General features: G+C 39.1%; 1 protein-coding gene and 1 non-coding gene across 3 annotated transcripts; both read right to left on the reverse strand.

The window, feature by feature from the left end:
• Nucleotides 1-588: 588 nt before the first annotated feature.
• RNF149 (ring finger protein 149) lies at nucleotides 589-16,208 on the reverse strand. Of its 2 annotated transcripts, XM_031557624.1 has the most exons (8): nucleotides 15,361-16,208; nucleotides 12,642-12,710; nucleotides 9,812-9,894; nucleotides 9,218-9,314; nucleotides 8,667-8,696; nucleotides 6,381-6,576; nucleotides 4,008-6,016; nucleotides 589-1,207 (listed from the first exon to the last, which is right to left on the reverse strand). In XM_031557624.1, exons 1-7 carry the CDS (start codon nucleotides 15,661-15,663, stop codon nucleotides 5,958-5,960), a joined length of 837 nt encoding a protein of 278 aa, XP_031413484.1. In that variant the 5' UTR covers nucleotides 15,664-16,208; the 3' UTR covers nucleotides 589-1,207; nucleotides 4,008-5,957. The 2 variants fall into 2 exon arrangements, with proteins under 2 accessions (XP_031413484.1, XP_031413487.1); XM_031557627.1 differs by lacking the exon at nucleotides 8,667-8,696 and having other exon boundaries at nucleotides 15,361-16,199.
• On the reverse strand, nucleotides 3,644-3,757 carry LOC116216254. Its single transcript, XR_004158707.1, has one exon. It is a non-coding gene; the product is annotated as a small nucleolar RNA SNORD89 (small nucleolar RNA).
• Nucleotides 16,209-23,191: the final 6,983 nt, after the last annotated feature.

Below are 23,191 nucleotides of genomic sequence, written 5' to 3' on the forward strand. Positions count from 1 at the left end.
TTAGTTTCTCAGAGTTAGGATGGCCAATGAAATTAGTATTTCTCTGTACTGAGGTGCAGATGCTGAGGCTTTTATCCTTCCAGAAATTATGTTTTAAAACTCCCCAACACAAACCCTGTGTTTCATTTATTTGTAAAAAATGTAAAAATCTTTTTGAGCTGCTGTTTTGTGAAGGACTGGACCCAATAGAAGGAATCTACATTTAAGCAGAGTAAAAGTGTAAGAAAGGAGCAGCTAAAGCCTTACAAACTGATCACGGTGGACTTGCCCCATAGTTGCTCAGAGCAGGAGGTAGAAGAATGGGGAGAAAGAAAGAATTGAAACAGGCTGAGAAGGGCAGGGGAAATGAGATCTTCTTGTTTTGCCTTTGTTTCTAATTAGGAAAAAAAAAACTTCCCTAAGTCAAATCTGCTTTCTTTGCCTGTGACTACAATTGGAAAGGAATCTCCCCATCTTATTTTCTTCCCTTCTTGTCCAGGAGAGGAACAGACAGCAACACAGTGGGCCTCCAGCAGCCAGCCGAGGTCAACCCACCACAGTTCTGTTTACATATGTACAATAAAGAGAACGCTGAAGCTCTTCAGAACATTGCTTTTTAAAAGGTCTGTATAATTTATTATGGAATTTGAGCTTTTAGCCATTAAGTTACATCAACAATGCATAACTTGACATTCTTATAATTGTACATACACAGTGGAAAAAACAACAGTTTGGTGCTTAATCCAATCAATCAACGCAACCAAGTTAGTACAAGGTTACCATAAAAGCTGATTGTCAATAGTTGTTGACAAAGACTAGCAAGTTGAAGTGGTTATCTGCACTCGTGTTTCTAGTAGAAGTGAATTCAAAGTTTTGGACTTAAGCTTCAGACTAATGACACGATGGAAACTCAAATTACTTTGCTGTTGTAAATTCAGAAGGATATGCTCATTTAAAAATACAGTATCATTACCATGTTTCAGATGGTGAAAAGTAGCTTCAGGTCCGATGGAAGTAAAATGAACAGCTTCCAGGCAATGCATTCTTCACACAAACACATGCAATCGTAGAGACATTCTACTTTTAAACTTTCTCAATTCGAGTTCTGCGATACAGCAGGATATCTGAGGAGAGAGATTAGGACCCATACTGAACAACAACAAAAGCCATCAGCTTGATTTGTGCATTTTTAATCGACAATTCCAATTCCCAAATCTTCACATACCACCTGTGAGAGAAAAGAACAACTAGTAAAGATCAGCATCAAGGACAGAAAAAAAATCACTGCTGCCACTTCTCATTTCATAAGTTAGTTCAGCGCGGCCCTAATATAAAAGTACATCTCAACTCAAAGAGGAGTTGCCCTGCCCTCCTCCTCCACCTCAATGGCTCATTCCCTTAGCCAAGCTCCAAACTTCATCTTGTTACACAGTAAAAACATTCTGCTTCCTAGCTTGTCAAAATACCACTTGGATGGATTTATTTTTCTACCATTTAAACTGGGTAAGTTTATCACACTCTTACATTTGAATGTGTGAGCCAGAACTAAACGAATAGTTGAAGCATAAAAGGAAAACTGGGAAAGGCCACCCTTATGTTCTTGTATCAGCATGTTCAATTGGTTTAGGGCACCTTGTCAAGTCTTACTGAGACTGGTGGCTGAAGTGAAACATGTGGAAGAGAACAGTCTCTTGTCAAGCTGCCAACATCAAGAACACCATTCCTTCCAGGTTAACCTGATGAGATAATGACAGTTATCCCCCTCTACTACGTTTCAGTTCCACCTCTCCTTATAGTCAGTACTTCCTTAATAACCTCAGCATATTTGTCCAGCACAGAAATGCTGCGTTCAGTTCCTAGCTCTTCAGCTTCAGACTAAGGAAATGACAAACTCCAACCAAAGACACCCAACATCTGACAACTACATATGACCTCCCCACTCAGAAGACTATCAAGACCAAGCTCTTACAGCTCTTTTGAGCAAGAATTCCCAGTTTTGCTGAGCACTAGGATACTGATGTGTACCAAGGCTGTACATTTATGGCATAGCTGCACTTATTGATTCGGAGTGCCCTCACCCTCAAGTAATGATTGGTACTGCTAACAGCAGTCTAGACTTAGCTAGACAAAAGAAGTTTGTTTTTATGGGGCAGTTACACCATCAGCTCAATATGCTATCCTATTTATTGCCACAATCGTGCAAAACCAACATTTTAGCTTCTGATGGAGCTTATCAAAACCTGTGACTGTATATCCCACTTGTCTCAAGCACCCTCTGAAGCACAGGGATAGAAGGGGACAGCAATCACCACACGTGTGCTGAGCTTCTTTGCACAGCCTTCTACTGCCTTGCCTTAGAGAAAACGTAGAAAGCTGGGCAGAAAACCAGAAGACCCCTAAATCAAGAAGAGGTCAAAAAAGGACACTTTGCATACTTCCCTAAGGTTGTTGCAACAGTATTTCGCTATGCCCAATTATATCCCTGAATAGGAAAGAAATTCCTTAAGTGCAGTAAGAAGCCAGCTTTGGTAGGAATATAAAAGCACACAGTTCATTAAGTAAGTAAGAGTTTAAAAACATTCTCACTGTGAATAAACCATCCTGCAACTCCTCTGGCATGCCTTCTCTCAAGAATCTAGCTCTGATATCTGGCAACAGGCAAATGGATGACATTCATACACTTGGCAGTAGGGCCCAGCCGAAGGAGTTGCTGCTATCTAATCAAATACTACAGAGAACCTCATCCAAGCATTGCTTGAAGCCCATTTTTGCTTAGAAGAATGCAGCCTTGACTAGAGGTAGTTAGTGGAAAAAAATCCAAATTGTCTAGTTAAACTGGTACCACTGGTAATTTAACTCACAGTTAAGATGCATTTAGATTTGAAATGTCTACAAGTTCATTTTTTTTCCTTGCCAACAGGTCTAAAAGCTGAAGCTAAGCTTTGAAAAAATTGCTATTACATTTTTCTTTAATTTCGCATTTTTAGACAATATAAGTCTCACTTTAAACACCAGCCCATTTGATATTTGTCTCCTTTCAAAATCTTTTGCACTTTACAAGTTGCTCCCTAACAGTACCGCTAGAAGTAATGAAATCATACTAACAAATACCATCCCAATGAAATTCAACATCCTATAAGAAGTACATTCCTTGGCCCTGCTAGGGATTTTCCTGTTTATTTATTCAACACTGCCCAGTGTGGCTGAGCATTTCATCCTGTCCACTTCATAATCACACCACATAGATGCCTCCAGCCACTCTGGAGGGTTTCAACGAAATGTAACAAAGGGACAGATCTCAGAGAAAAACCTTTGCATGTTTTATGGAAAAACATGCAGCTAGAATGAGAACCCACAATACATACAGCATTAGCTCACACATTAGGCAGGAAATAGCCTCAGCAGAGAGGCCAATTATAGATTCTCCAAATGGTGGAGAAGGAAGTTAAAGGACATTTACCCTACCATAGGTAAAAATTACATATATATAATCTGGGTACCTGTGTTTACCCAGAGCTGCCTTCCCCCACTTACTCTAAACGGTCTGTTTCAGTTCTAACCATATGTTTCTAAGGCTCTTGGCTACGTTTTAAGTTCCATGGACTGACTCCTTCCTGTTGTTTATTTTTACTCTACCACTATTTTTGCTGAAGTACACAAGCTTTCTGAGGTCAGACCAACATTCGCTTCGGACAATTTTGTCATTGTGCTTCCAAGGAGAGCAAACTGCTTATTGGAGGCACTGCAATTCGGCCTTTTATTGTCATCATTCCTCAGCAGCGCAGCTATGACAGACTATGCACAAAGACTCCTGTGACATTTTGCATGAAACAGGTATAGTGACATTAGCAGATGTGTTCCAGGAACCTTTAATATTTGTCCACTTCGCTAAAGTTGTCAACACTTCAGATTTTTCTAAGTGCACTTGTCAATTTGCAGCTTCTCTACCCTTCCTTCCAGATTTCAGCTTCAATTCTAAACCGAAGCTTTTTGTTTTAGAGCTATTACTTAAATTTTTAAGTACTTACCACAATTCTCCCCTCCAGCATGAATACTGCACTGCAGATATCAGCAAGATACAATCCACAGATTAACAAGACTTCTCTTGGTAATTCTTCTTGGTTCCTCCTCGAGCTAGAGTTTAAACCCTCTCAACATTTACTAAAAGAAACAATGTTCAATTTTGTGTTAAGGAAGAGGGAGAAGACTTAGTTTATAATGTTGAAGAGATAGTTGAAAAGGCAGTTCCGGAAATGTTGATAGGCTTCTTTTGGAGACAAACGTCCCTATACATTGTTTGTTTTAGTTGTGGGCTGTTTTTTTTATTTGTTCAGTTTCGGAGATGCTTGGTCAGTCATATTCCATTCTCATGTGCTTCTTGTAAGATAAAGGCATCACAAAAACTTGCACCTGCTGGTGACATCAGAACTACAACCTGACAATTTTCCAGTAAACCTAAAAATTACACTCCTACAAGGAAGAGGCAGATTATTGTCAATAAGTAAGCATTAACAGGAACATTTTGAAGGAAATTTAGGATGAAACATCTGCTCTGCAAAGTAGAAGTTCAGACTGTGTTTCCCCAGATGAAATCTTTCATTTTCTGGAACATTCATTCTAAACTGAAGAAAAGTTATTGCTTCTATTGAAGCTCAATGTAAGTTAGAAAAAGAATTGCATATTTTCCATAAAAACATTCCAAACGTACATTTTAAAAACGAAATGCATTCTGAAACAAATGTCTGGTAACAGACACCATTTTAAACCACCTGTAAGAACAGCTTTACCCAAAAAAACTGAAGAACATAGCACATTTATAACATGACAATGCTAAAATCCTAAGCGATTCATTTAATACCCTTATTAAGTAGTGTTTTAAATATACATATTTCTTTACAAAACAGTTTAGCAATTCCCTATACCGCTTAAGAGTATATAAATATAAGAGGTCATACTGGGAGATGTCAGGGTTTATATTTACTCTCGGATGTTTCAGGTTTCACAGGTGTTTGACTATAAGGCACAGTACTGCTAATCTGAAAGAAAGGGATGAAAGGTAGTGACAAACCCAGTCAAAACCCCCTATTATGGAATCTCCAGGAGAAGAATTCTAGCATCTCTACACAAAGAAAAGGTGTTTATAGGTCCTAAGAAACAGTTTCAATTTGCACATAAAGATGGGAGCAGGAATAAGAAGGAATTAAGTCTTATAAATAGACTAATAAATACGTTTTAGCTATAGTTAGCCCTTTACCTCTGTTCTACTGAGTTTAAGATTGAAAGAGGTAACCAGTGTGCATATACCTAAATAAGTCTACATGCTCAGCACGTGAAGACCACCTAGCACAACCTATTGCTGCCAAATTCGGTACAAAAAGCTAGTGAGACAGAGTCTCCTTTTGCTCTCAGTGGAACACATTACAAGACCAAATTTTTATTATATGTACGGAAAGTTGCAACTACTAATTTTTTTCATCAAAGTGGATATGTAATATACCCATTAAGTTGATTCCTTCAAAGGTTAGATTGTGTCTTTTTTAACAATGTCCATCTCCAATTATAACAGATCAGAACTTTCAAAATATTTTAATTATTGTAGTCTTGTAAGTGTTCTCCATATATACATGCTGAACATGAGTAGTGCTTCCAAAACATTTATCTATTAGACATTCTACATTGTCTCACTGCCTTGTCTTCATCTTGTTACAGCCCTCTGAAACACAATGACATTGTAATAATGCTTACAGAAAAAGGGTTATTGCATCTTTTTATAGGATGAGACATCCAGAGGAAGTTTTATAAAATCCTCTTGCGTACAAAATTTTTAGTTATTAGCCCTTTTGGAACACCAGCTAGAAAAGTTTGAAAGGTAAAATAATTTACATTGTTATTTTCCCATTAACCAGACAAAAGTTCATACTACTTAAATAAAAAATAGTTCTTCAACGACCTATCCAAGGTATCTTCCATGAAGCAGCTCAGTGGGAATTTCCACTAGATAGATGTTCTCCATGCCGGTTATTACTGACATCCACATCTAGAAGTCAGAAATCAGAAGAAAATTTGTTTCTAGATTCATCTTTTAAATTGTTTTATCTAAATTCTGGGAACAAATAGTCATGTATATATAAGGTTCAAAATGCTCCACACAAGTAAACAGGTGTTTTGGGAAGATTGTATCTCCTCCCTCCCCAAACAATTTTTTTCCAATCTTGACAGGACTGCCTCGTGATCTACCTGCCTGTTTTCTGAACATCAGTACAAACACCACTCCATCTGCTCTGCAGTGCAATACTAAGACTACTAACATCATTTGGAGATCTTCCACAGATCATTTGGCATCTTCCAGTGCCAATAATGGCACCACGGATTATGAAGCGATAAACTGAATTATTACTTACCAAGTAATGCTGTGGTTTCACCTGCATCCTCTTTTAAACTGGTACACTGCAATACAGATTCACTGGTGGAGGAAGCTGACAGTTCGCTTACTTCATTTCTCTCATCTTCTTGTAAAGCAATACTCAGACTTCCAACTGAAACACTGCCACTTATTGATTCAGGTATTGGAACTTCTAGTGCATCTTCAGGGTCCCCCTTCAAAATTAAAATACATTAACTGACACTTCTGTCCACCATTACACATCAATGTTCTTCCATATTATCACTTCATATCTTCACCTTATTGGAAAAAATGACTTTTTTCAGCTAGTATTGCCTATAAGTTCACAGGTATAGTATTTAGTATTCAGCAGTGTCTACTTCAAATATCAGTATCAGATCCCAAAATACTCAGAAAACCAAGAGTGGCAATGGCAGGAGTCAACCCATCCAGCTGGAGTATGTCAACACTTCGTCAACAGTACTGATGCAGTCTGGTTAGGAGCACACTCAGCACGAATGAAGTCCCACTGAGCAAAACTACCAGTTATGCAGAAGATTATATGAACTGCTGTTTTTTCACAATAGTAGTTTGGCAAGTTGCAACTTTTCTTTTCTTAAACTGGAGTAAACAAAAGTCTGACATAGGAAAAGGCTTCTCTCTTCCTCCAGCCTAACTTTAAACGTTAGTCTGAAAAAACAGAAGTAATGCCAGCTCCTTACATTGCAGGAATAAAACTTGCAATGTGGGCAAAGGAACTTATTTGATCTGGGGGACAGCATAAGCTACTCCTCATAACTTTTAGAATGGATCCAAGTCCTACATACGCAATTCTCTTCCTAAAACTGAACCTTAAGCTATTGCTATTAACATAATCAGACTATTTAAATAAACAAGTACAGTGCAGCATAGGTAGCTCTTCTGCAGGCTACAGAATGATCATCTTCCCTCTCCTCAAAAAATTAGCAAAGGAGGCCTTCTATGCTGTTCCTTCCTTTGTTCTTACAACAGCACGCTTTATAGCATGCTGGATTTTAATAAGCTGTGGAACAACTGCATCTGAACACAAGCCGAGACACACGTGATACTAAGCCCCAAAGGGTGTGAGTGTCAAGGAAAAAATCAGTGATTTTGTTTTCAAAACTTCAGCAGCTAAATAAGCACTGAAGACAGAAGATTCAACAATGCTCACCTAAACTAGAAAGTCAGACACCCTGAACTGCAGTTCTCATTTTTCATAAATAGTAATAACTAGTCTACTAACTACACAGTTTACAAAACACAAGGTAAGTAACAGGACTTCCTGTCTTCTTTCTACCATAAGCATTTAAATATACCAAAGCATCTGAAGTGTTTACCATAAAACTGAATTCAGCCTTCAAGCTCTTAGCATGGCTCAAGAAACTTCTGTAATAAGGCTGTACCTTCAAGTCTGTTGTTACAAGTCAGCAAGCACCCTGCTGAAAGAACTGCCTTGCTCTTCACACTTTTGTTCATATCAGCAAAACGTTTACACAATTGCTCTATGTATCAGAATGGACAACCTGGATGAGGCTGAAGACCAAGCTAGAAAAAAAAGAGCTGAATGATATCTCACACTACTAACTCCAGCACAACTTGAATGGCTGAGAAGACATTTTCTCCATTCCACCAGAAAAGAGAACTGGATTTCTGTGTTTAATACAATCTCATTCAACCTGCTTCCAATATTTTTATCCAACAAGCAGAGTCATTAATCCTCTTGGTTAGTGTTGGTATCAGTACCCCCTGCAACAGTAGGAATTCAAGGAATAGAAGTATTCTGAAGTCTGAAGTGTTTCAGCTTTGAGACTGTATACGAAAGGATAGAACCTTTCACATACAACACAAGTTATGTTAAAGTCGAAACAAGTTGAAAACAAGCAAGAAGCAAGCTATTAACAATAGTAATGTAGTTATTTCATGTGAGAAGATTGAAACTCTTAGATAAAGCCTTACTTGCTATATAGGACCACCTTAATTAGGTGTATATGTACACATGGAATGTAATATGTATATATACACACATACTGCATAGCAGGAGCATTGCCATCCTTCACAAACAAAAAAGTCAGTCAACTGTATAGCTGCTAAGTCTCTGTAGTGAAATAAGAGAGAAGCTAGTCATAATGCAGACCTAGCCAATGAAAGGAAGGCCCCTGAATCCAAGGAACACCCCTGCTTCCTGAAGATCTCTGCAGATCAGTAGAAGAGAAGAGGTACATTCATGTCTAAGGCATCTTAATGGAACTCAAGACTATTTACCAACAATGACCAAGTAACCTACCGCGTGTGTCTTCATCTCTCTTTTCTGGTGCTGTCAGGAAGAAATGAGAGCACATCATTTTCTCTATTTAACCAATTTCCAATCAATGTCTTTAGGAAGGTTCGCAGTAGTGCCTCATTTACAGGGATAAAATACTGGGTATAAGTGGAATTATATGTATGTGCTCAAATATATGAAAATTATACTCAATTTATTTTGAATTGCAGTTCTCAACAAGATTGAAAACATACATGAAATCTACTGAATTAAGTTAGTTTTTTGTAGCTTGAGCAAATTGCCTCACTTTTGCTTTAACTTCATTACTATTGTCAGCTGATGACAGAAAAAAAATGATTACCACAGAGTACAGAGGGTTCATAAACAGTTCAATATTCTGTTTAAGCTCCTATCCACAAAATTCCCTTTTTTTCATATTCTCATTCACTCTTGTATCTGTGCTCAGCTCCTCCAGCTAGTAAAGTAGTAACTGTTCTCATTCTTAACAGTTACATGAAGGCTTGTTTAATACATTATACTTCTTTCTTGAAGATTAAAACAAGTGTGCAACGTACCCAGTATCCCAAAGCTTTGATAACATCTAGTTTACACATCGGACAAGTTCGATGATCCAAAAGCCAAGGGTCAATGCACGTTCTATGGAAGATGTGTCTAGGGAAAAAAAAAAAACACAAAAAACCAAGCACACCCTTTAGAACTTACTATGAAACCAGACGTTACTTCATCAAAAGATATGCAAGGCACTGCCTTGACAGGTAACCCAACTCCTCTGTAACCCTGACATTTAGGTACTGCTTAATTTACTAGGACAGATGTAACCATAAGCTCTGGAAGCATCTTTTCCAGGTATGTTAACCTAAAATAAAAGATTTCACTAACTACAAAGATACCACTGAAGTATCATTTCAACTGTGTATAATTCAAACTTACAGTTCTATTTCATTTTTACACTTCTCCCAGTTGTTTCTTTTCCTCCCATATGTATGAAATTCTATATTGTCTTCCAGTACCCATCTATGTGCAACAGGCCATAGGAATGGCAGGGTTTCAGCCCTGATACCAGTTTCAAAGAGTCTCCAAAAGGTTTGTCAAATTTTTGGTTAGGTAAAACATAGCACAGAGAGAAGAGAATAACAATGTTAACTTACTTGCATGGCAGAATTCGGACAGTATCTTTCAGTTTGTAGTTCTCAATGCACACAGCACAGTTTTCCACATCAACATCTAGACCCTAAAGACAGTAACATTTAAATGCATTACGTCCATGTCATCACAGAACAAACTTCTGAGTTTCCATAAAAGGTGGTATAAGTTAGCTTAGCAAATAAAACCACATCCCTCATTTAATTCTAGATGAGGTGATTTCATCAAGTGATACCAAATACCAAAAGTCAGGCCCCTAACTCAAGGGTTTCTAATTGAAATAGCTATAAGTGGTATGCTAAGCTATCTGTTAGACCTGAAACACTGGCTTGGAGATTGGCTCCCATGAACAATTCACAAAAAACACAAAAATCAAGAAATTTTTTAAAAAAGTCACCACAAATGAGCGTGCAATCTAATTTTTAACTGATCCAAGACTTGCAAGAGATTAAGCAGAAAGTGGTCCTTGAGGGTAAATATTGTGAACCATCTTTTTCCACATATACTTTTCTTCTACCACATCCTAATATATATCCTTTGGCGGCCAACGGAGGGGAAGTAAAATTTTATAATGATTTTTAAGTCTCTTCTCCAAGCTTATAGCATAAGAAATTCAAACAGCATTCCCCCCATCCCTACTTTTTTTAGGGGTTATTTAAATTTTCTTAACAGGTCTTACTGCCTCCTTGAAGCCTTACTTATGGTTCTAGTAGGTACAATAAATACCTCCTGACAAGAGAAATAATTCAGTGTTAATTGAGTTGTTTGAAAATAAGTACTAGAAGAACACACAGTGGGCCAACTCCTTTCATTCTCCACTGAAATATTTCACATTTACTGCTGACTGAAACAGTTAAAAATGACCACAAACATTCAAATGAATTAGTATGACAAGGAAGCTTTCAACTTCAAGGCAAAATTTCTCCCTCCTTTACATGCTATTACTTTACACAACGTCTCAAATTACCAAACCTCTTTTTTTCTTTTTTTTTTAATATAAGCAGTTAAGGAGAAACATTTTTCCTATCATAAATGTTTTTTCTTATTCTACACAAGAGACAAAACCCAAGCGTGCAGCACATGACCAAATGAGTGTCCATTTCGCAATAATCCCATAAGCTTCTCAGGAAAGATCTACATGATAGGAAACAATTTTAAAACGTTGACCTATTTTTAGTTAAATATCTCAACTCTGAAAGAAATGACAATAAAAAAACTGTACTGTGTCACAATAAACGGAATAATTGCACTCTTTCTGTCATAAAAACAGAATGAACAGAAATATGAACGGTACCATTTTTCTTTAGAGGCAAGACCGTGTTTTCAGATAAATTCACATTAGTTCAAAGGTACATTTGCACCACTAAGTTACCAAAATTTGCTGGTAGCTGGCTGACTCAAAACAATTGAGATACTATTCACCAAGCAGAAAAGCTTTATTTTAGATATTTTTATCTGATTTCATCCTTTGCTTGACCAACGCGCCACTAATAGCTGCTACGAGCAGACTGCACAAGAACTTTGTTAAATCCCCCTATTTTATTTACTTTGCTGACAGATACATTAACAGGAATGAACTGATACACTTTAGAATTCCCCCATTCTAGAGGCTGATTGAGTGTCAGCTTAAAAGCAATTAACAGCTCCATTGTGCTCCTCATGATAGAGTTTACCATGACTCTACCTCCATTTCTTCCCACGCAGATGCTACGCTTTGATGCTACTTCATGTAAGTTGTCATCCACTTCTATATTTCCTTCTTTCTAACTTCACCTTGTGAGGACGATGCACATTTCCCATTCTGAACTTGGCCGATTAGTTTTTGATGCCATTTACAATTTAATTGGAAGCAAGAAATAATTTTAAAGTACTAAAGTACTCTGAATGTACAAGAGAAAAAAAAAAGGCAGGCTCTGTGACTGCTTTAACCTCAAACTAGTTCGCTACACAAAGGACATTTTCCATAGCGTATAAACTAAACGGCATCAGTCGCACCACATCTTAAGCACCCTTCTTCACCTTAATTTTATTCATGGATTTAAAGAAAATTCTTGTTTTCATCTCTAAACATGCCAGTCCTTAAGTAAAAGCTGATCAAATAAAATAAATAAGGCTGGGAAAGAAACATCTGTATGCTAGCAGAAATCTTCTCAGAAGTTAATTTAGCTTTTAGGTTCACAGCTGCCTGAAGCTAAATTGTTTCTTTCAAAACCTCTTTTTTTCCTACCTCATATTTGTTCTATGAGTTATTAGTTTAGGCCTTAAGCTGGTAAAATTAACTTTTTGAAAGCTATACTGAATTTTTAGAATTGTTTATTCTAGTGGAATTGTTTTAGCTTCTTACATTTGTACTTGAAGTCTTTATAGCTCACGTATCATATGCTGAAAAAGTTGGAGTGTTTTGTTTTTCAAAGTTTTTTAGATTTGTAAGGCCCTCTGAAAAATAAAATGGGATGTTCTCTTAAATGAAAAGCTTATATCAGCCACACAAACTATACAATCAATAGGTCCTAGGAAGAATTTTGCAATCTACTTGTTTATGTTTTCAAGTGCTGTTAAGATCAGTGTTTCCTCATCTTTATAGTAGTATCAGCCCTTTTTTGTCCTCTGTTCTGTGTAACTAGATACTAAGTGCAACGAACCAGCCTCATGTTTCAGAAGCAGTTGAATTTTGACTCTTCAATTTTAAAATTGGTCTTCTAGCAATGCAATGAAATCAGCCTAAAATTGTAAGAATCTCACTGCAGTTATTTTGAGATAATTTCAGACTAGACTCCAATAAGGCATTATGACATACTTCAAATCATTCATCAAAAACCAAAGCCACCAAGTTACCTTGTCTCCACGTTTCACAGTATGCAGTTGAAGCTGGCTGATTGCTTTCTTGGTTTCCTTTCTATGTCCCTTGAATAAAGATGTGAAGCATTAGCATAGACTTGAGCTTTAAGAGCTGCATTTCAAAGCTTTTAAACATTTTCCACATGGATTACTAAGCCTCCTGAATGCATCAGAAAATTCAACTCTGGCCAGATAATTTATTTTCAAAGTACAGATGCAGAAGAACTACGAGTCTTGCACTCTTGGGGCACAATAGTAAACATTATCTATAGGCATACTGCTCTAACAATGGCCTCAGCTGGCACAGAACTAAGCAGATCAGACATACAGTCTTGTACAGTAGCTGCTTGCATTAAGGGCCTTCCCACACAGGAAAACTGAACTTAATTTATGCTTTAGAGCTGCAACAACAGAATTAACCAGACCTTCTTGTTAGGCCAAGCAATGAGCAAGCAGGCTGTAGGTTTTATACAAGTTTGAGAGTAGGTGGAATCCTGCCGAGTAGCCTACAGCTGGCTACCAGGTCAAAAGGCTGCTTGTAGCTATTCATGCCTTCCCTCCTTAAACACTGTCTAACACATTATCCAAAGCTTTACACTGAAAGGACACATTATGCAAAGGAGACAACAAGAAAGGCTTCACAGACATGAGACAACATACTGGACTCCTATACAGTAACAGCCCTAATTATGCTTGGAGGGGAAGCAAGCAAATAAAGCAGTACTGTATTCTAAGACAAAGACATAGCTACTGCTAGAAACTGAACATTCCCAATTAAGAGTTTGATCAACCTAGCAAGAACTCCCACTGATGAAATACAATAATAGTAATAAAAAAAAAAAGCACCTTTTCTCTTAATGATGTCACAACAACTTATATCCGTTATATGAACTTGAAGTACCTTTCTTCTCCCCTCTCAAGTAACCATAGAATGGCTTGGGTTGGAAAGAGATCCCAAGGATCATCACGTTCCAACCCCCACGATAGGAAGTAGTCTGAAACTTCCCCCACACTGCACTTAACCAGCAGCAGTTTCTTCCACCTTCTGTAGCAGCTCGGGTTTCCTGCGCTGGCCTGCTTCACCTCCAGCAGCAAGAAGCTGTTCAAAGATTTACTGCTAAACTGATATTAGAATGTGTCACAAGACACCTGTCTGCAACCTCACTAAGCAGCTGCAGAGTAGCTTGCTTTATACCATGTCATAATTAACTTCAAAGTTTTAATTGTGCTGAAGTCAATAAGCCAAACAAATAAGATTCAGGTTACGTAAATGACTTCCTCTTTCCAAATTTCTCTCAAGATTTCTAACACTGTATTTTGACCAAAGATATTCAAAACATCTCACAGCTTCACAGTTTCGTTAATCTGTTTTCAATAGTCGCTATAAAAGAGGAAGATCTAGGGAACATGGCGTAACAGTCTAACGCTAGATGATTTCATTTAATTAAAAAGCATTTAGATGACAAACTGTTAAGAGTTTATGGTACTTATTTTTGGGAAGCACCCCATTCAACCTAAAAATCTACAAACTACAAAGCATTTGATTTCCCTCCAGGGTGAACTACCCTAAGGTACATGCAGGCAGGAAGAAATGGTTTTCTTAACTAAAAAAAAAAAAAATAGAACAAAAATGCACTCCTCCTTCTGTAAGTACTTCACAAGAAAATATTTTTCTTAGAATTTACATTCAGAGAATATTTTCAAGACTTAAATATTTGAAAAGAAAAAGGAAAAGACGACTACAGGGAATCAACACTTCATGACTTCATGTAGACTGCAAGTTTAACTAATACAGGAACACAGAAAGGGCAAAGCAGAACAGAAGTTATTCCTTCCTGACCTCTCCTGTTCTCCCATCATGCTCAGCACTTCTAACAGTCCCACTGAGCACAATCTTGCACAACACATGCTCCTTCCAGAGCACTGCTATTCACAGCAGTTTTTGTAAGGCATTAGAACCATAAATGTAAGCTCTAATTATTCTGTCTTAAAAATAAGAATTACCATGGTCTCCTTCTTCATTAAAAAAAATAAATTCTGTTTAGTAAAGATAGTACGTTCAGAATGAAAATTACATAAGAATGAAAATAACTTCCACCCTTTTAACATTAAAAATTAACTTAGATGACAAATAACACAAGAAACTGCCCTCATTCATTTTTTAATGATTGGCTAAATTAATTTCCCACTACTTCATATTGGTTTCTATAATTACAACTAGCCAAGCATATAGTGCTAACTAGCAAACTGTTTATTGCTTCACTAATCATCGCTGAATACTGTTGGAGGGCTATAAGAAAGAAAGGGACAGACTCTATAGCACGAATTGTTGTGACAGTACAAGGGGAAAAAGATTTCAAACTAAACGAGAGGAGATTTAGATTGGATAGAAGCAATTTGATTGACTTTTTTTACAATAGGGGTGATGAGGCACTAGATCAAGCTGTTCAGAGATGTGGTGGAAGTCCTGTCCTTGTCAAAGTCAGGCTGGACAGGGCTCTGAGCAACATGATCTAGCTCTAAGTATCGTTGTTCGTTGTAGGAGAGTTGGATTAGATGACCTTTAAGAGTCCCTTGCAACTCAAACAATTCTACAATTCTATGACAACATAGTAACAAGGAACAGATCTTTAAAAACACTTCAATAAAACACAGGAAGTTAGGCAACTGATCTGACAGAAGACTGCAAGTACTTTTAAGCTGCATCTCCGATTACCTGGTTTCCAAACTGTGATCCTGTATACAGGAAACGTTGGATATAGTAAAAGATCAGCCAAGCAAGCGATATAATCATCATGGTGATGAAGGCAATGGCAACAAACACAACCGACTGACCGCTGATGTATTCCTGCACGTGACGCGTGCCAACGCCAATGGTCATTCTTACAGGAATGCCTCTTCGTACTGGCTCCAATATCTCTATTCCTTTCGGATAACCAACCATTATCACCACTGTATTTCCTGTTCCTGTTAGAGGGGGGAAAAAAAAAATATGAAAAATCAGTAAAAATTTTGGCATTCTAGCTTGACAGTAATTTGGGCCTCTTCAATTAAGAGCAGGGAGTAAAATTACAGGAAAGTGTCCTCATTTTTTCAAGAACAGTAGAACTTACATAAGGTTTAATAATAGAGAACCCTTTACTTACATTATGAAACTCAAGTGCGAGATATTTAGGAGTTTACACTACCAAGTGTATTGAAAGTACACTTTGCTTTTATCAAGGCCCTACACTCCTCATTCCACACAGCAAGAGGAGGTGTAGATGCCATGCAAAAAGCTGGCAAGCCATAAAGATCTTATCTTGAATTTGCTAAGCTTCTAACATACAACTCAAGAACAGTTAGCCTTCATTAATGTAGGAACTTGAACTGCAGCTGTAGACAGAATGTAAACTACCACTGGACAAAAGACAACAACGAAAAGACTGGATAATTAATATTCAATTACATTATTATTATATGTTATTACTAAGTATTCACAATCTAATGAGACATCAAGCCGAGAACTCGTCAAGAAATACTTTCAGACTCTTCTGGAAGCATGCAACAAAAATATATATTTTCTTAAATACTAATACTCAAAAGCATTCCATGCATATGGAAAAGAAAGCACCTAATTAAAAAAAAAGACTAAGCACCATATTGCAGCCAAACAAGCTAAGATACTGTCAAGACCAAATGGCATGAACAAAGACTCCTTGTGACTAGGGTTTTACTCAGTTTCGTCTGGAAGTGATTCCAGTATTGTCTCAGAAACATCTGATCAGTATTACAAAACAAATGGAAATTAAATATACTTGTTATGAATGTCACCTTTTCAATGGTCCATGCCGTTTTTATTTGAATAGTTCTTACTATACGCCCTTGGTAAATTACAGCTTTCTAGTTTGCCTTATACTCCTGTCTCTGAGAAAAGTCAAAATGAAGCTTGATCCAGGGAAAAAGTCATGGAATAAAGAATAGAATTTCCCCAGCTGAAAATAAAAAGTTGTAATATCACAGCTACCCTTTCAGATTCACAACCTTACTGACTTGCTACTTGCAGCGAAGCCTCCCACTGAAGATGTAAAGCCTCTTCCCTTCCCAATTGCATTAGTGGCACTATTGGCAAGTCATGTTAAAAAAAACCTGTTGCTTAATATATGGCATTATGTTCAGTGGGGATTCTGAAAACTTGGAAAACCGTTTTGGACTCACCTACTGCCTATTACCGTGCAGAGTTATTTGCCTTAAATATTTCAGACATCTTCCAGCTGAGACTGTTCTTACTGAGACACCCACTCAACCTTGCTACCTCAGTAACTCTCCAAGGGGAATGGGCTCACAGTGCACTTCTGCACGTAGCAGCCTTCCCCCCCCTTCCCCCCTCCCACCAGAAAGTGTGATGGGCAGCTGAGGACGAAAAGTTGCAGGTTCCAAGCACAAGCTGAATAACCCTCCTGTCTGAATGCCAGGTAAGCTTTTCCAGCTCCACCTTATGCAATCACCCCACTGTTCAACTACCATAAGAACTATTACACCCATCAGCTGCTTCCAGACCTGGCAAAAGAGCAGCATTTCCAAATAGGGCTGGGTTTCTCAAAGGTCTGAGAAAAAGGTGCTGCTGGAGCAAGGCCCAGCTTATGTCCCTGCTTAGCCATCCAGCATTTGCTCACCAGCAACCATCTGCCCAGCCAGCATTCACCTAGCACCCAGCGTGTGCTGTCTTGCCTACTGGCTGTATTCAGGAGATGCAGAGCAGTGAAGTTTAAGACAAATAGGGCAAATCCATGAGCAACTAGCTCTACTCACCAACAGTGTGACTATTCACACAATACCACAGATCCAAGCACACTCAGAATTGTGCAACAATTATTATTTTCCTCCCTAAACTAGCACAAAAACATTACTAGACAAACTAATGAATCCTGTAGAGAAGGACGTGCGATATTCTTCTCGCTTTCTGACCTTGCACTGCATCAGTAAGTTACCAAGAAAAGAACATATTAAGTTAAAAATGTATCCCACATAACCAAGAACCATTCTCCACAAGACTCCATCTCCTGATTTAGGTAGACCGTTAATTAATTGCGAGAGTTCACAAATACCAGGATGGGTGGCACCAGCATTCATGTATTTTCACTCTTACTTGAAGAATAGAAGGCTGGAAGCAGTCTGGATTTTTCAAGCAACGCAGACTTCCTCTTTAAGCTCAAAATCTACACTCAGTTTACACCTGCTAGATAGATCTCTGCACAATTTCTCTCTCTCTCTCACACACACACACACACACACACACTTTAAAACCCCACAACACATAGCAATGCCTACATCTGTAGTGTCACTGGCATGTCCAAGTAGCAATCAGTTATTTACTTGAATTGAAAGCAGGGTATTTCTGCACAACTGCTAGATACTGCGACAGCTTCCAAGTTTTAAAACTAATGTAACTACTGCTAAATTTTATTAAATGTCCATTTAAAGCATTTTAGCAGCTTTAAAGACTTGGTCAGGAACCTGCTAAGATGCACACAAATATGATGGCCTTGAAGGTCATGAGACGTAAGGAAGGGAAGAAAAAAAAAAACAAACTGAGATCCACTATTACAAATGCAACCTCAGAAAGGCAGTTGCCCTGAGCAGCCTGCAAGACTGAGGACTTTAACTCATTCCTCACTCTAATTTTAGACTTCTGTTCTGAAACGCATAATTCAAAGACAAATGGTGTTGAGTCATTCCATCAGCTTCAACTGCAACACAACTCAGACCTGAAAAAAAAAAAATCACACTTTTAAAAACCTCAAAGTCACATACGCTTGTTGAGAGCACATTTTGCTGGCTTTGCTGTTCTCTACTTGTTTCTACTTCTGCAAAAACCAACCACATTTTTACCCCATTACAATAAACCTGGATTTTTTTTTAATTATTATTTTTTTTTATTTCTAAGATTTGCTTCATGCTTCAGCGTCAGGTAGATTTGAAATCTGGTGTGTGCTTTTCTAACCCTTATCATCTCAACTGAGTGCTGGGAAATCCTTAGGATACCTGGAAATAAGGACAGAATCAGAGAAGCACCAAGGTTGGAAAAGACCTACAAGATCATCCAGTCCAACCATCCGCCTATCACCAATAGTTCTCTTTAAACCATGTCCCTCAACACAAAACCCAAACGTTCCTTGAACACCTCCAGGGTCAGTGACTCCACCACCTCCCTGGGAAGCCCATTCCAGTGCCTACAGAATTACAATGTACATGTTTGAAACTCTGTGGAGATGAAGTTATGTCCCCTGCTACTGAGCCAAGGTCAGTTTTACTGCATATATTGTTACAGCCTCCTCTTGCAGATGGCAGCCAGCACTCTCCTCACAAAGAGAAAGCTATACAGACAAAAGCCCCTTGATTCCACACAGCCTACACAACCACACTTATTCCCATTCATGAACACACACAACGTAAAGATCATCTTCTATCATCCAGAAACCAACCACAGTCACACTCAGTTTCTGTCCTCATGAGAAATGTTAGAAGGCTCTCAAGGTTTGAGGGAACTCAGCCCTTAGAGCCAATTTAAATATCTCTTACACTGACACAATTAACACTGAATATGTTTTGCTCCTGACAGCAAAACAAAGTCTCTGATCTTTACCAGTGCCATTTACAGCAGCAATCAGATGACAAGCTTTTCCCCAATCACCCAGCCCCACCTCATCTCTCCAGATCCTAAGTTTGTGTGTTATCACATGCCTCAAGAAGCAGGTATACATTCAGAAGAGTCAAGTAGCCAAGCAACTAATACAGCCTCAAGTCCCAATTTCCACATGGGCTTCCAACATGTATGTATTTTTACACACAATAACACAAGCATTTTGAAATTACTTTTGTTTCTTTTAAACAACTTAGCAGCCCAACACAATAGCTGTTCTCCAGGTTAAGTAAGCCTCCGATTTCAGTTCTGTCCTCTCAGTAAAACAGCACTGAAGCTTTCAGTAGTGAGCAGTGGTAACACAGAGGATTCTCAAGTGGTACATAATTCAAGTATCGCTCAGGTCTCTGAAAGAAAAGTGGCAAAGGGCTGAAGTACGTGCCAAAATAATCCTAACTCTGCCCGTTGGGAGCTGGCAAGAGCTTTTAGAATTGTCAGTACAAAATCATTCACACCTATTTAGTTCAATATAGCTGCGTAAAAAAACACGTCAATGAAGAAAAGAATTAGCTAGGTGTATTTTGGCAAAGCCTGATTAAAAATAAGTTACATAAAGAAAACTGTCTTAAGTGTATGTTTTCAGCTATGACCCAAGCTTCCCTCAAATCCACAAGCCAAGCACTGAAGCTCCATTCCAGACTCATCTTGAACTACTGCAGCCGGTCCCCATTCCTCCACACAATAGTACAGCTGTCAAGCAGAGCAATACTTCATATTTTACTCCTATTTACATTCTGATCAGGATCCTAAAATCACAGCTTGCGAGAGTATTCACAAATGGCTGGATGCCCAGCACAAAGTATCGGTCTCTCCACTTCCCCATTTCCAAGCCAGAGCACACCCCAGCTCATTGGTCTACTCCCTACAATTCTCTACACCTTGACACTCCAGACGCCTCCCCAGCCTCTCCCAGATAGTATTTATACACAGTATTTATTTTCCTTTCAGAAAGGAATTTTAAACCTTTGCATTACATTAAGTTTTCACCCCCCACTCCCACTCTCCACCCCCAAAAATAAACAGAGTTCAAAATGCCTGCAAACTCTATTTCTGTGAACCTGAAGATGGAGTTTAGACCATACGGATACAGTAACTGAAGGACAGACAACTCCTTGAGTTATCCAAGCAAAACGAATGCTTTCTACTGGAAAAAATTGCTCCACAGCCACACATGAAGTGGTTTCACTATTACTTCCCTCAGGGAGACAAGACATGCAACATTCTCAAGAACTTAGAGAGTAAGGCCTGAAACACAGGAGACGTCAGTAAAAAGTTGTGTCTGAAGAACCTTCTTTTGCAGAAAGGAACAGGACCGCAAGGCTACATGCTCAAACTCCTGGCTGCGATGCTCCAAAACTACTAACTGAAATCCCTGCTCACTGCATTCTTGTGACGCACACAGGGCACCCATAAAACAAACAAGTAATCTGCAGATTATTTGGAATTTTTGTCTTTAGTCAAATGCTTTGATACCAGCTAGCACAAATCGCTTCTTGGCCTCACCAACAATCTTTTTACACAAGCTGGAGTAAGCCTAAAAACACGCAACTGCCACCACCATGCGCAGAAGAAGCGTTAAAGGCAAGGATTTTTAGAAGAATGGAAAAAATGAACCTTAGAGATCGGAACAGTCCCCCACTTATCACCTGAATATTATTCAGGCTTGCACACACATTTACTGTCTAGAACAACTACTGTCTTGCATCTTTTCCAGTGCCACAGCTGCAAATCCACTAAGTGGATGTTCTTCATATATGTGCAACTCCACTCCTTACATACAGCACTACAGATCTCTCATAGTGTTCTACGCACCCTGCTCACAAGTAGGATTTTCCTCATGTCACCTCACAAATCTGTTCAGGAGAATGGAAAACTCACATCTGCAATAAAATATTTCTATATTCCATGTTCACCCTTGTCCCATTTTTCTTAAAGCAACACAAAGCCTGAAACACCAACAGTAATTCTTCCCTATATTCCCAGAAGAACGCACCGAAAATTTCAGTAGCTATTTCAAACATTTACATGATTAAAAGTTCCCACTGTGAAGCAAAAATCTGTTACTTGGAGATAGTGCTTATATTGTAATACAGCACATCTCCATGCCATCCAAACGATCTTGAGGTCCAGGCTGCATTTGTGAAATCACAATAAATAAGTACAAACGTATAACTGTATATAACTACACTAAAGCCTATTCTTCACACAGACAGAGCTTTTATCAGCAAAATTCCAACAGATTACAAAGAGAAATGTTAACAGAATGGCAGCAGTCAGGGAGCATTTGTTTTCATATTGCTGACAGATGCAACTACACTAGCAAGTCAACACAAGGTCTTCCACTGCACAAAGAAAAAAGAAAAGAAATAAGCAAGATAAGAAAAATTTCACAGAAAAAAAACAAATATTCATAAGAGACTATGATGGTGCATTAAGTGGAATGCAAGAAATTCTCACAGGACAAAAAAATTGTACTTATCAACCAAAGTGACAGCAAGAATAAAAGAAAAATGAGCAAAGAACAAAATAATTGCAAAAGAAAGAACCTTTACTGCCACACAGGACCTAAATCAGAAGCCCATCTTAACTTGCAGCCCACCTTCTCTTTCACAGCAGGTAAAGAATGATTTGGAGCACAAGTCTCAAAGGGAGCAACTGAAGGAACTGGTATTGTTCAGACTGGAGAAGAGAAGGCTCAGGAGAGACCTTATCACACTCTACAGTGATGTGAAGGGAGGTGGGGGTCAGCCTCTTCTCTCAGGTGGCAGCAATAGGACAAGAGGGAATGGCCTCAAGTTGCACCATGAGAGGTTGGACATTAGGAAAAATTTACTGTCAGAAGCAGTGATGCAGTGGCACAGGCTGCCCAGGGAGGAGGTGCAGTCACTGTCCCTGGAGGTGTTCAATAAACAAGTGGATGTGGCACTGAGGGATGTGGTCAGTAGGCATGGTGGGGGTGGGCTGCTGGTTGGCCTGGGTGATCTGAGAAGTCTTTTCCAACCTTAACGATTCTATGGCCTACTCAATCACGCAGCAGGCAAGAAGGAACAGTGATTACAATCCTAGCTGTGCCAGCAAGAGCTACCTTTCCCCCAGTATGCTGTGAGGCAATTTTCAGCTTGCCACATTCAAGTAACACTGTTTTCTGCAGAAACACCTTATAGTTCTACTTCAACCAAATCCCTGATCCTCCCTCTCCTCACCACAAGGACAGCCTGGCCACTAACCAATTCATCACATCAGGAACACAAGTCGCTGATACTTTTGGCATGATTTGCTTCACCTTTCTATTTTCTTCAAGACCCTCCAGTTCCTCTGAAGCCTACAAATGCTAACAGATTTTTATAGGAGTGCTTGGAGGATTTTTTTCCTTTTGCTCAAGCATTTGATCTTATCACATCTGTTAAGCCAGCACTGCACTCCGGGCACAGGTCGAGCCGCGGCTGCAGCATCCATCCCAGCTCTGACATCTGCAGACAGCACGGCTCCTTTCCGTAGGCTAGAGATAAGCGCGCTCTGACAAACCAACTCAACGTTTTCCTCTAGGCATCAGTTTTCTCACCTCGTCCCCAAGCTAGAAGCTTGTTTACCTTCCTCCCAGCCCTCACACGGGAGAGGACGACGAGCAGAGTAGAGCCGGCCGAGCCGCTTCTCCTCACAGAGCCGCGGCTATGCACACCGAGGCAGCGCGGCGCCCTGAGGCGCTCGGCACAGCCCAGCTGCCCCGGCTGCCGCGAGGTGCGGGCTAACAGAACCACGGCCCCAAGCAAACCCTGCCCTCAGCGGCGATTTAAGGGACGGAGCGGAGGAGGCTACAACCGGCTCTTCGCGGCGTTACCACGAGGGTCGCTTCCCCAATCGCCTG

The sequence above is a fragment of the Meleagris gallopavo genome, chromosome 1 (assembly GCF_000146605.3).
Source record: "Meleagris gallopavo isolate NT-WF06-2002-E0010 breed Aviagen turkey brand Nicholas breeding stock chromosome 1, Turkey_5.1, whole genome shotgun sequence".
NCBI classification, from domain to species: domain Eukaryota; kingdom Metazoa; phylum Chordata; class Aves; order Galliformes; family Phasianidae; genus Meleagris; species Meleagris gallopavo.